General features: G+C 42.8%; 1 protein-coding gene and 1 long non-coding RNA gene across 2 annotated transcripts; one reads left to right on the top strand and one right to left on the bottom strand.

The window, feature by feature from the left end:
• Positions 1 to 6,265: 6,265 nt before the first annotated feature.
• On the bottom strand, positions 6,266 to 7,860 carry LOC113966221. The gene is made up of 2 exons (XR_003533746.1): positions 6,750 to 7,860; positions 6,266 to 6,507 (listed from the first exon to the last, which is right to left on the bottom strand). It is a non-coding gene; the product is annotated as an uncharacterized LOC113966221 (long non-coding RNA).
• Positions 7,861 to 7,976: 116 nt separating this feature from the next.
• Positions 7,977 to 13,484, top strand: YARS2 (tyrosyl-tRNA synthetase 2; the record flags this gene model as incomplete). Its single annotated transcript, XM_027679610.1, has 5 exons — positions 7,977 to 8,827; positions 10,304 to 10,471; positions 11,695 to 11,850; positions 12,178 to 12,348; positions 12,785 to 13,484. Coding segments are annotated over 5 exons (1,506 nt in total), but the record flags the coding sequence as incomplete, so codon positions are not given.
• Positions 13,485 to 13,946: the final 462 nt, after the last annotated feature.

Raw genomic sequence — 13,946 nt, forward strand, 5'->3', positions numbered from 1 at the left:
TAATTTCTCTAAATTACTTAATACTATTTTCCATATTCAATCCTGCTGTTCATACCTTTTCCTTTTTTAACTACCGCAGACTTCCTCTTACTACAGTGCTTTAGGGACGCATCAAAACATACTAAGCAGACGGAATTTCTAAAGTTTTTTCATTATCTTTTACTACTGTCACTACCTGGAAGCAGACTCGTCGTTCTGTTAAACTGAAGTAGAAAGTCAGTCAATAGAAAGAAATTTGATACAGAAAAATAACTCTTCCAAGTGTTTTTCTTGGACTGGTAGTTCCTCCGGGCAACAGGTGACAGGTGCAAGCCTTCTCTCTCTGCAGCCATGCCAGCAGAGGGGATGTGATTCTTAACAATGCAACTGGGAAGAATGAGGAAGCTCATGGGAAAGGAAAGTACATATGAAGACACTGGATCCACTTTCCTATTAAATCAGGCCAAGACAGGGCTTTTTAAAAAGGCTCCGCTTTTAAAATTAACAAATTCTGGAGTTTGTAAGTTCTAAAGCTGCAATGTTACTAATTTAAGCATCAGGTATATCTTTTCTGCCAGGCGCCCTACTCAAAACTGAGGGCTGGATTTCCAGTGCGTGTATTTAAACCTGGAAGTGGGGCGGCTCTGCATTGGCCTGGGCCAGCAGTTCAAGAACCACAGTTGACAGAATACGTCATGGTAGTTCAGCTGGTTTAAAACCACCCCGCCTATGAGAAGAAATGTTAACAAATCTCAAGAAGCCAGCTATTCTGTAGTTGGGTGGGGAAATTTTGTTATTTTTAGGTGGGGTTTTTTTGTTGCTTTTTTTTCTTTTTTGTTGATCAACTTGATATTGGTTTTATTTGCACTGTCACTCAAGATTACAACAGTAATTAGTTATAGGGGCTTACTGCTTCTACATTGTGGTGTCTTCAGACTATCAAACTTAAATAGTGTAGTAATCTCAGTAGCTCAGCACATCAGGTTATGCATATTAATTTCAGCTTCCAGATCCCACTTATATGCCTGATAATGAGACAACTCTATCCTAATCTCTGTTTCATAAAGAAAAATTAAAAATAGTGGAATCATTTCTACTTAAAAAAAAAAAAAAGCTTTACATATCCTCTTAGCTCTCAGGACCAGTTTCTGTTGCTTGTTAACTTTGCCTTAAGAGAAACCATATGGAGGAAAAAGGTGAAGAGAAGGGAAAGTGAAGTTCGTCCACCTAATATACCTGCCTTCTTCCTTAAATGACAGAAGCATTAGAGCAAATTGAAAACATACACTTGGGAACACCACTACACAGCCATGTTTGCCTCCAGAGAAAAACAATAGAGCAGATTTGACAGTTCCTTTCTGGCTGCAGGAAATAAACTCCCAGGAATAGAGTAAGTACGGTTTTATATCTGATCTGTTTCCTGCCTTCTTTTCAGTAACCTCTATATGGAGCAGATACACATATATCCACAAATTTCAACTTTTGGGGGTTTTTTTTAGGCATTAGTATCCACTTCTAATACATTAGTAAAAGGGTTTTTTTCTTTTTACAAGTAGAAAACAAAAAGGGGAACTAAGGTAAACATTGGAAAAATTGAGTATTCCTTCTTAGCCTGGTCTTGTTTCTCATATACCCCAAAACAGGTATGCTCAGGTAATCGGAAACAGAACTTGTTCAAATGTGAACAAGTAGTAACTAACGTTAAAGCATTTAACATGGCTACAAAGGTGTGATTTGGAAATGAAGAAGAAAAGCAATTTGGAGCAGATATTTAAAAAAAAAAATCACAAACCAAAACCATCTGTACAGCATTGGGGGTCAGCAAAACCTGGAGGACTTGAATTAAACCTTATTGTGGCAGCTAGCAATGAAGAGGTAAAGGGTGAGAGGGCGTGCAGCAGGTAAACTCAAAGGGAGCTATTGGAGCATGAAAGCACATTCACTAGTTCAAACAGTGACACTTAGTGCAAAACAATATTCAAGTGGTATTTGAAGAATGAATAGCTTCCTCTTGCAATAACCAGTTGTTTTGGTTTGGTTTCTTTAAGGTACCAGAAAATTACAGATGGAGGAGTTTCAATAAATGGGAATCGTGTAACTAATCCTGAGACTGTTCTTATTCTCGGACAGCATATCCTCAAGAACGGAGTATCATTACTTAGGGTTGGAAAGAAAAATTACTACATTATAAAATGGCTGCAGTTGTGACAACCGAGCATCTCTCTAAAACAACAGGTCATTTCAGCTCTGTTGCCTGAAGATGTATTGAAGATGTTTCAGTCCTGTGCATTACTATGCAGTTCACAAACTGCCCAATACCATCAGTTCTTAAAATGCACCAACAGAGTTCAAATAAAGCAGCTGAGGTATACCAGTGAAGAGGTTTAAGATACTCTGCCTTATTCAAAGCACCATTCCTAAGAGGAGTTGCACAAGAAGACAATGAAAAGATTCATTTCAAAGTCCAAAGATGGAGATCTTTGGATCTCAAAGGAGGCTTCCCCTCCTTTAACAACCATGTGTTGGAGGAGAACAGTGGCCGGTTACTCCACAGGAGAACCCACAGCAAGATGAGCAAAATCATCCTCCAACCCAGGACTTCTTACAGCCAATATGTGCTCACCTACCAGAGAAACCTGTGTCAGTGGGCAAGGACAACTAACCTGCAACCAACATGTTTGTTCAGAACAGGTTTGCTTTGAAGGAACCTGCAGGAAATTCACAATAAAGGAAAAGAATGATTAAGCCCTAATAAGATTCTTCTTGGTTATGTATGGGGGCACATTGCACCAAAGCTTTCCAGCCTTCGTGTGAGAATACACAGCAAAAACACTTTTTGAAGTGTGGAATTATAGAGCCTCTCAAAGCTTAAATCAACTTCTTGAATCTCTTTTAAGCCTTCTGTGTGCATAGTATGACTTACCAGGTGAGTGATGTTCATTTTGCTTCTTGGTCCTCTGAATTCACTGGATGCATCCCTGCTATCTGCCATCTTTATCAAAGGTATATCCTGGCACTAATTGGGCTCTACAGTCAGTTGCAACACGAGATTTGGAGCATGTACAGGAAAGGGTTTTTTTAATTTTAGGTGCCCAAGACTTGTGAGTGAACAGCACCACAAGGGTCTCTGGACCAGGAAACACATGAGGGAAGCTGTAGTGCTTTTACACATAAAAAAGACCCTTCAGACTGTACAACATACAAAAGCTGGACTTCTTAATGGGAGAGCAGAAAGTGATTCTACTGCTTATGGCCTAGTCAGCATTTGGGATCATTGCTTCCTCATTTTCTTGTAAAGATGGCATGAAAGACAGAATGAACTTTAAGAGCTGGTAGAATTGCAACATCTACATTTAAAAGTAGAATTGCTTTACTGCTCCAACACACCTTCCCTCCTTTTTCTTAATAGCCACTACAGCTCCTTACACACGTGGAATCGAATAAGCATGGAATACAATGCCTTGACGAATTCCTTCCCCTGGGGGGGTTTGAGATTGGGTTGCTTAGGCAGTACAGGTGCGTGAGTTGCAGTGCAAGCCCAGATTTGGATTATGTTCAACTGCTTAGTGACTTTTAGAATACAGTAATGTAGTTAGCTGGCTCAGAGCTTCTTTAGTAAGGGACCCTCAGTCTGATATAGCGCTTTGGGTTTTGAGTGCAGTCTTGCTTTCAAGGATTAGGCCAGAGAGAATCACTTCCTGGTCCATAAATTTCCTAGACAATATAGTCTGCAGTCACAGCAGCCACAAGGGGAGAGGCCTTAACCTGAGCTTCCTGAATATGGTAACTCAGAACCATCTCTTTTGTCATCAAAATAAGTCATAGTTGTTCAGCTGGTTTAAAACCACCCAGGCTATGAGAGGAACGGGGAAGTTCTAGTAAATTGCAACAAGTCTCAAGAATCCAGCTATTCTATAGTTGGGTGGGGAGTTTGTTATTTTTTAGGTGGGGTTTTTTTGTTTATGTTTCTTTTTCCTTGATCAATTTGATAATGAGACACCTCTATCCTAATCTCTGTTTCATAAAGAAAAATTAAAAGTAGATGAGTCATTTCTAACTTTAAAAAAGCAGTCTATACATTGTCTTCACTCTCAGGACGAGTTTCTGCCGCTTTACCTTAAGAGAAACCATATGGAGGAAAAAGGTGAAGAGAAGGGAAAGTAAAGTTCATCCATATAATATACCTGCCTTTTTTCTTAAACAACAGAAGCATTAGAGCAAATTGAAAACATACACTCGGGAACAAAGTACATCAGTACACAGCCATGTTTGCCTCCAGAGAAAAACAACAGAGCAGATTTGACAGTTTCTTTCTGGTTGCAGGAAATAAAATCCCAGGAACAGAATAAGTAATGTTTTATGTCTGATCTCTTTCCTGCCTTTTTTCCCTAATTACCAAATGGTGCAAATGCACACATATACCCACTTTTAATAAGTTAGTAAAAGGATTTTATTCAATTTTACAAATACAAAGTAAAAAAAAAAGGGAAGTCACTTCTTTGCAGACAAGGTTTTTAGTAACACCCATAAATTCTTAAGGAATTTAGTCTGTGCTTCCTTTTGAGCAATTCCTAGCAAACCAAACCCTTCCCTAACTCTTTCCAAAGAAACAGCTGGAAATAACCACTACTTGCCATGACTGTACAAGGTTATCACATTTGAACACTTGGGCCAAGGATCAAGGATGACTGGAAAAATTAAGTATCCTTTCTTAGTCTGGTCTTGTTTCTCATATACCCCAAAACAGGTATGCTCAGGTAATCAGAAACAGAACTTGTTCAAATGTGAACAAGTAGTAATTAATGTTAAAGCATTTAACATGGCTACAAAGCTGTGATTTTAAAGTGCAAAATGAAAAGTAATTAAGACAGATATTTTAAAAAATCACAAACCAAAAGTATCTGTACAGCATTTGGGGTCAGCAAAATCTGGAGGATTTTAATTCAACCTTATTGTGGCATCTAGCAATGAAGAGGCAAAGGGGGTGAGAGGGAGTGCAGGAGGTAAACTTAAAGGGAGCTATTGGGGCATGAAAGCACATTCACTAATTTAAACAGTGTCAATGAGCACAAACCCATATTCAATGGTTTTACACTTTGAAGAATCAATCATCTGGCTCTCACCTCAAAGCACAGAGTTTGACTTGCAACAAAAAGGTGACCCAGTGGAGATCTTCAGTAACTACTGAAAACACCAGCTACCCATCACCCTCATAGCTGAAGGATAAAACTGCAGGAAGAAAAGCTACTCAAGATAATTCCATTCAAGTTACCAACAGGGCATGGGCACAACAGACCGGCAAGCTGTTTGTCCTGCTGTAGCCCATAAAGCAGGGACCTGAGTCTACCATATGCAATCTGGCATCTGTCAAAGTCAGTCATCCACAAAGCATTGAGTGAAGGCAGGTATTACACAAGGTCTGCTCTGTTTACTTCAAAATGAGGTCTGAAGCACACAGACCTGCCCCTTGCCCATCTATTCCACTAAGTGAAATTTTAACCTGATTACTAAACATTGACACACTCTGTTCACATAGTGAGACTGTGTTTTAGTTATAGTAGTACCACACAAAGCTCAGGTACTAATGTCAGACATTTACTAATCCGAACTTGGCTACAGTGGTTTTTCCCCTCCGTGATTGTGTTTTTCACTGGCGAGCACACTTAATTTATAAGTTAGCTAAAACTTGTGTATTGATGACACAATTATTTCTAGTTTCTATTAAATAAGGTGGACTTGAAGACAATTGTAAAACATCAGACTAATTTTTCAGTTGCTGATTTCATTAGGCTTTTTTCCATGGCTGGCAGTAACAGTGTAATTTAAAGTATTTTAGTTTCATTCCAGAAAACAGCTTCTTTCAAACCTATCAACAGCCATGAGCATCCTGTCTACACTACTAGTTATGCAACTCTTCAAGAAGTAAGAATGTAGAATTACATGAGGGTGTAGAAATATAGGTAGAATGGACTTTCAAAGTTCTGCATTAATTATAAACCGTGTTCATTTCTTGGCACTCAAACATTACCAATGTGAATTTTTTGTGAAAAAGTAAACATACAAAGTCTTAACATTTCAAAAAACAAATTAAAACTGTGTAAAGAAGAAAAGCTACTTACAGCACACAATAACATTTCCTCAAAAACAACTCTAATCTCTGGTATAAATATTTCAGTTTCACAGACCTTCTTTCATACTCTCATACATTCCAAAATTTGAAGAAGTTGTGGGGACCCCTTCTCCCTGGACAACTTCATTCTTTCTGAAAGAAACACTTATTATCCCATTACAGTTTTGAAAACCATTTTTATTTTTTAGTTCTGCCAGAACAAATTTATAGAAGATGGTCCAGGGGCTTGGTCCCAGGGGGGAGGAAGGAGAAGGTGCCCTTGTAACTGATTTGGGGAAATGTATGTGGACACACATACATAGTAATACACTTGACATCTCTACTGTGCTATAAAATTGATACTTCCATCTGTCACAGTGCATACAACAGCATTGATTAACAACTCTGAAGCTTTCCATCTGCAAAAGATTGCACAAGTGGAAATTACTGCAAAGCAAAAAGCAGTAAAAACTTAGCATAGGTGTCATTAAATCATTTCTCTAGAAAGACAACAATTAAAAATTAATTGAAAACTGAACTTCCAGTTTGGAGCAAAAATAGCTCACTGTCCTCATTTTGAGCAACTTTCACACAATACAAGTAAGTATGGTCTCCACTTGGACCTGATGGTGTTGACTGCAATTCTATGACTGCAACTAACCAGACAGTTCCTTATGCACCAAAACTATGTCTCTGAAATTTAGAGACATGGATGTTGTGTGGGACAGTGTCAAATGCTTTGCACAAGTCCAGATAGATGACATCAGCTGCTCTTCCCTTGTAACCTTGTTGTAGAAAGCCATCAAATTTGTCAGGCACAACTTGCCCTTAGTGGAGCCATGCTGGCTGTCACCATTCACTTTTCATGTATCTTAGCATAATATCCAGGAGGATCTGTTCCGTGATCTTGCTGGGCAGAGGCAAGACTTCCTTTTTTCTCTTTTTAAAAAGGGGGGCTATATTTCCCTTTTTCCAGCCAGTGGCAACTTCACCAGACTACCTTAGCTTCTCACATATGGATAGCCGCTTAGACACTTCATCTGCCAGACCCCTCAGGTTCTGTGGATGCATCTCATCAAATCCCACGGACTTGTGCAGCTTCAGGCCCCTTAGACAGTCTCAAACCTGATCTTCTCCTACAGCAGGTGGTTCTTCATTCTCCTCGTCCTTGCCTTGCCTTCTGCAGCTCTGGTGGTGTCACTTGCTAGTGAAGACTGAGGCAAAAAAATCGTGAAGTACCTCAGCCTTCTCCATATCCCAGGTAACCAGGTGTCCCACTTCCCTTTTGAGAGGGTCCATGTTTCCCCTAATCTTCCTTTAATCACCCACGTGCCTATAGCTGCACACTAATATAGTTTAAGCATCCTCTTCCCAAATACTCAAGCTACATAACACAGCTAATAAATTCTGGTAATGCAGTTTATAAATTCTAGAGTCCATAAGCTCTAGAGCTCCAGTGTCACTAATTTAAGCATCTGCTACCCGTCCTGCCAGCCGCCCTACTACCACCTGAGGGCCTCATTTCCCACGCAAGCATTTCAGCCTGAAAGCATCGGAAATCCCAGTATGTCGGGTTGGGGAAAGGGAAGAAAAAAAAAGCAGTGGAGGAGGAGAAGCCAACAACACATGGCGTGTCTGTGCGAATTTTCTTTAATACCGTGAAGGAGAACCACCAGCCAGGCGTTCAAGCCACTCCCGACCATCCAAGGCTCCCTCCGGGCTCCCCCTCACACCGGGTCATGGCGGTGATCCCACTCCGATTGTTCCATCCCGATTGTCCTGTCCCTGTTACCCATCCCGACTGACCCACCCCGGTTGTCCCGTCCCGCTCATCCTGTCCCGGTTATCCCATCCCGCTCATCCCACCCCGGCTCCCCGCGCGGGGCGGGGCCGGCGCCTGCGGGAGCCCCTCCCCGCTCGTTCCCGGCGTGCCCCGCGCGCGATGGCGGCCCCGGCGCTGGCTCGGCGGTGCGGGCGGGCGGCGGGGCTGTGGGGCGGCCTCCGCCGGGCCCCGCTCCCGCCTCGCCGCCGGGCCCACGAGCAGCCGCGGCGGGCGCGGGGCGCGGGCGGGCTGCTGGCGGCGCAGTGCGAGCGCGGGCTGTTCCAGGAGGTGTTCCCGGCGCAGAGCGCGGAGGAGCAGCTGCCGGCGCTGCTGGCGCCGGGCCGCCCGCCCCTGGCCGCCTACTGCGGGTTCGACCCCACGGCGGACTCGCTGCACGTGGGGCACCTGCTGCCCGTCATGGCGCTGCTGCACTTCCAGCGCGCGGGGCACGACGTCATCGCCGTGGTGGGCGGGGCCACCGCGCGGCTCGGGGACCCCAGCGGGCGGGAGCGCGCGCGGGAGCCGCTGCCGGCCGGGACGGTGCGCGCGCACGCCAGGGCCCTGCACGCGGGGCTGGAGCGGCTCTTCCAGAACCACCAGGAGCTGTTCTGGGACCCGGCCGCCGGGCGGCTGGGCCGGGCGGAGCTGCTGGACAACGCCCGCTGGCTCGGCCGGGAGCCGCTGCTGCGATTCCTGGGCGGGGCCGGCGGGCGGCTCCGCATGGGCACGCTGCTGAGCCGGCAGAGCTGCCAGGCGCGCCTCCGCAGCGCCGACGGGATGAGCCTGGCGGAATTCCTGTACCCCGCTCTCCAGGCGTACGACTTCCTGCACCTGCACCAGCACCACGGCTGCCGCATCCAGCTGGGGGGCCACGACCAGATGGGAAACATCATGTCCGGCTACGAGCTCGTCACCAAGTACGGCGGGGCCGGGGAACGGGGGTGGTGCGCGTGGTCTGGGTACCGGGAGACCTGCATCGGGAATAGTGTGGCCAGCAGGACTAGGGAAGAGATTCTCCCAGTACTTGGCAGTGTTGAGGCCGCAGCTCGAGTGCTTTGTCCAGTTCTGGGCCACTCAGTTCTGGAAGGATGTTGAGGTGCTGGAGTGGGTACAAAGAAGGGCAGTGGAGCTGCCTGGGGGAAGGGTCTGGAGTGCATGTCCTGTGAGGAGCGGCTGAGGGAGCTGGGGTTGTTAAGCCTAGAGAAAAGGAGGCTCGGGGGTGACCTTGTAGCTCTCTACAACTACCTGAAAGGAGGTTGTAGCCAGATGGGGATCGGCCGCTTCTCCCAGGTAACAAGTGACAGGACAAGAGGACAGTCTTAAGCTGCACCAGGGGAGGTTTAGGTTGGACATTAGGAAGGAGTTCTTCACAGATGGAGTGATTAGGCATTGGAACGGGCTGCCCAGGGAGGTGGTGGAGTCACCTGGTGGTGTTTAAGGAAGGAGGGGATGTGGCACTGAGTCTAGTAGATGAGGTGGTCATAGGTTGGACTTGATGATCTCAGAGGTCTCTTCCAACCCAGTTGGTTCTGTGACCAAATGCTGTGCAACTTGGTGCTGACAGTCGCTAAAGCACCAGGAGCAGACGTCAACCCTCAAGAGATTTGGCCTTACATAAAACTGTGATTTGAGAGGAATAATTAATTGGCCTGACTATAAGCCTGACACATACGTACATTTTGGCCAGGGTTTAAGCGTTTTCTATGAATTGTTAATGAATTCTTAACAAAAAGGATGGATTTTTTACTAGTGGATCCAAGAACCAACATCAAATACCCTGAAGCATGGGACAAAATCAGGACAAGTCTTTCTGCCAGCATGTGGATCCTGGTGTGATCACACTGAAGTAGAGGTAGTTGTGGTATATTGGTCAAGATTGCTCCATTCCTTCTCAGAAATGAGACGCGACGATGATGCGCTTTTTGCTTATCCACCAAATTTAGTGCAAGTTTTAGAAAGTTTGCAGGAGTATAAATCAGTGAGGATGTGGTAATGCTTCTCCTTCAGTATGTGCTTGATTATTACAAGACAGAGAATGGGCACAGAGGAAAAGCCTTACAAGTGTCCCAGCCACACCAGCAGCTTCGATTAGTACTCAGGGCAGAAGACAAGAGGTCCGGCACAATGAATCTGCTAATGCTGTTGCTCATGAAACTACTTTGAGTATGTCAACTTCTTTGATACACACAAAAGAACTTAAGTTTTTAAGTTGTTTTTTTTCCCCTAAAGCATTCTTTTCAGAACATCTGTTCAGGCATCTTTTGCTCCTCGCTCCCTGTCTTATTTAACTGCTTTATATTAAGGATAGGACTTTGCAGAATGTTTGTATTTTAGTCAATTTTACCAAGATGATTTTTTTTTTTTTAACATGCAGTGCATCTCTTCTTTTTCAGGATGACAGGAACAGATGTGTTTGGAATTACTGTACCTCTTATTACCAGTACTACTGGAGATAAACTGGGAAAGACTGCTGGAAATGCAGTTTGGCTAAACAGAGATAAGACTTCTCCATTTGAGCTGTATCAGTTTTTTGTCAGACAACAAGATAACGTAGTTGAAAAGTAAGTTGTTCTTCATCTTGCTTTTTATCACTGTTTATAAAACCTGATCCTAACTGTTCTCTGTAACTGTTTCATTTGGATATGTGCAACACAAGCTCCATGTAGAAGTATGTGTTAATTATAACTGTACATTCATTAAATAAACACGCATAACTGGTTCCTAAGTATATAGGATAGTGGAACCTGTCATATGCATAAGAAAATTAGGAGGTGGATGAACTAACAAGTGAAGCACAGCACATTTTGTTTGCCAGTGGGGTGACTCTGTCTTACAAGGTGTGTTAGTTTCAGTACTGAGCATCTCAGTATCAATGAAGTCTCTCCTGCTGATTAATAAGCAACTGCACTTAAATATATATTAATTACTACAAGTTTTGACTTAGAATGAGGTATCCAGAAGGACCACATTCTAATTGTGAGAAGCTGCTTAACTAGTTATAAACACACAGAGTTCAGCTTTTAGAACTTATATCCTTAAACAGATCTGAATATTGCCTTGTTAAGAAAAGGTCAAGAAATTAATATCTATGATTGTATTAACTGTAGATCAGTGATCTCCAAACTTTTTTGATCACAGGCTCTTATCAGTGAAAGAAATTTTAAGCATTCACTCCCAATACCTGTATATTCATTTATTTATAGAAGTGTACTGAACTTCTAATACTTTCTTCCTGTACCCCAGTGGTCTTGCCTACCTCCTAGGCTGCTGGCACCCCACTTTGGAGACCACTGGCCTAGATGAAAACATGCCTAGGAGGCAGTGACACTGGCAGTCTTTACTGGCAGTAGTGCAAATAAAAAGGGGAGAAAGCTATACCATTCTAAACTCTTGGCAGAGAGTATACAAGGAATATAAATACAAGTATACAAAGTAGAGGTTTTCAGGCACCAGTTTTAAGTCACTGTTGAAAGCAGTTAAAGCAAAAACTAAAGCAGAGGAGAAAAACAGAATGAACAAAATTCATACACCTGGTTAAATTACTAGTTCCATAAACCTCTTCAAAGCTAGTAGTAGTCATAACTTAGCCCACCTCTGGAAAAACATACCATTTATTTCTATCCGTGTACCATAACTCACACAATTAAGCATTAATTAATCCATATCTGTCATATGGATTTCTTAAATGGATTAAGAACCATTTTAGTGAGTTAATGAAGTTTGAATGACAAAGGCAGGAAATCTGTAATGATGGCTATACAAATATTTTTGTCTCTGTTCTTAGATACCTGAAACTATTCACTTTCCTACCTCTTGAGGAGATTGCCCGCATCATGGAACTGCATGCTAAAGAACCTGAAAAATGGGGCCCTCAGAAACGACTGGCTGCAGAAGTAACCAAGCTTGTCCATGGCAGAGAGGGGCTAGAATCTGCTAAGAGGTGAAATTTGTTTTGTTAGGCAGTTTTGTTTCGGATTTTTTAAATGGTAATGATTCTCTTTTCAGACACTATTTAAATGTATTTAGTTGTTGCTTAGATGTTAAAAGAGAAAAATGTAATAATTCTGTAGACTTAAAAATACATTGAGAACATAAAAAAAATCCATAGGGCAGTAGGGTACAATAAAAAAATGGGGGTGTATTTTAAGTAATTCTCTTAGTTTGTGGACTCTCAGGAGAAACTGGGGAGAGGAATCTGCTTGTTTGAGTAGCACTTTGTGTCAAAATGAGTCTGGCTCTGTATTTTGAATAATCTTTGTTCTCACAGGTGCACTAAGGCCCTTTATTACAGTAGTGTGGAGGCTCTGGAAGAGATGTCTGACCTAGAGTTACAGGAACTTTTTAGACAAGCTCCTTCTGCTGAACTGATGCTTGAACCTGGAATGAGTGTTCTTGACCTGTGTCGCAAAGCAAATGCCATTCCAGATGGACCTAGTGGGTAAGTTCTCACCTGGTGCTCTACTCATTTAAACAGTTGTAGCAGTCTGGAGTCAGAAGTTAAATGATCAGGACAGCCAAATCAAGCAGAAACAGGCTGTGGTCTACATAGCAGCATTAAAGAAGAAGGGAGCACACAACCTCATTCCATTTTGAAGTATATGCTAACACAGCCTCAGCTGTAAAATCTACACCCGATCAAGGGACAACCTAAAGCAACAGCCTAGGTTTCCCTACACCTCTCAGACAGAATTGGAGTAGTAGAGGCTAAGGTTAGTTTCAATCACTCTTGACCTGAAAATGAAGTGCAAGAGAATTAAAATTTACTCAATTATGGATCCAAGAAAAAAAACCCTTAAGTGGACTTTCAATACTTAATAGCAATAAGAGTTTCCTTTTGCAATTACCATTTAATTTTGGTTTGTTTTTTTTTTAAGGTACCAGAAAATTACAGATGGAGGAGTTTCAATAAATGGGAATCGTGTAACTAATCCTGAGACTGTTCTTATTCTCGGACAACATATCCTCAAGAATGGAGTATCATTACTTAGGGTTGGAAAGAAAAATTACTACATTATAAAATGGCTGCAGTTGTGACAACCGAGTATCTCCCTAAAACAACAGGTCATTTCAGCTCTGTTGCTTGAAGATGTATTGAAGATGTTTCAGTCCTGTGCATTACTATGCAGTTCACAAACTGCCCAATACCATCAGTTCTTAAAATGCACCAACAGAGTTCAAATAAAGCAGCTGAGGTATACCAGCGAAGAGGTTAAAGATACTCTGCCTTATTCAAAGCACCATTCCTAAGAGGAGCTCCACAAGAAGACAATGAAAAGATTCATTTCAAAGTCCAAAGATGGAGATCTTTGGATCTCAAAGGAGGCTTCCCCTCCTTTAACAACCATGTGTTGGAGGAGAACAGTGGCTGGTTACTCCACAGGAGAACCCACAGCAAGATGAGCAAAATCATCCTCCAACCCAGGACTTCTTACAGCCAGTGTGTGCTCACCTACCAGAGAAACCTGTGTCAGTGGGCAAGGACAACTAACCTGCAACCAACATGTTTGTTCAGAACAGGTTTGCTCTGAAGGAACCTGCAGGAAATTCACAATAAAGGAAAAGAATGGTTAAGCACTAATAAGATTTTTCTTGGTTATGTATGGGGGCACATTGCACCAAAGCTTTCCAGCCTTTGTGTGAGAATACACAGCAAAATCACTTTTTGAAGTGTGGAAATATAGAGCCTCTCAAAGCTTAAATCAACTTCTTGAATCCCTTTTAAGCCTTCTGTGTGCATAGTATGACTTACCAGGTGAGTGACGCTCATTCCGCTTCTTAGTCCTCTGAATTCACTGGACACATCCCTGCTATCTGCCATCTTTGATAAAAGGTATATCCTGGCACTAGTTCTGTGGCCTCTACAGTCAGTTGCAATATAATATATTATACGACAAGATCTTAATCTGACCTTCCTGGATGTGGTCACTCAGCACCATCTCCTCTGTTGTCAGAATAAGTCATGGTAGTTCAGCTGGTTTAAAACCACCCAGCCTATGAGAGGAATGGGGAAATTATAAATTATAATGAGATATCTCT

The sequence above is a fragment of the Neopelma chrysocephalum genome, unplaced genomic scaffold, assembly GCF_003984885.1.
Source record: "Neopelma chrysocephalum unplaced genomic scaffold, ASM398488v2 Primary Assembly neopelma1_59, whole genome shotgun sequence".
In the NCBI taxonomy this organism is placed as follows: domain Eukaryota; kingdom Metazoa; phylum Chordata; class Aves; order Passeriformes; family Pipridae; genus Neopelma; species Neopelma chrysocephalum.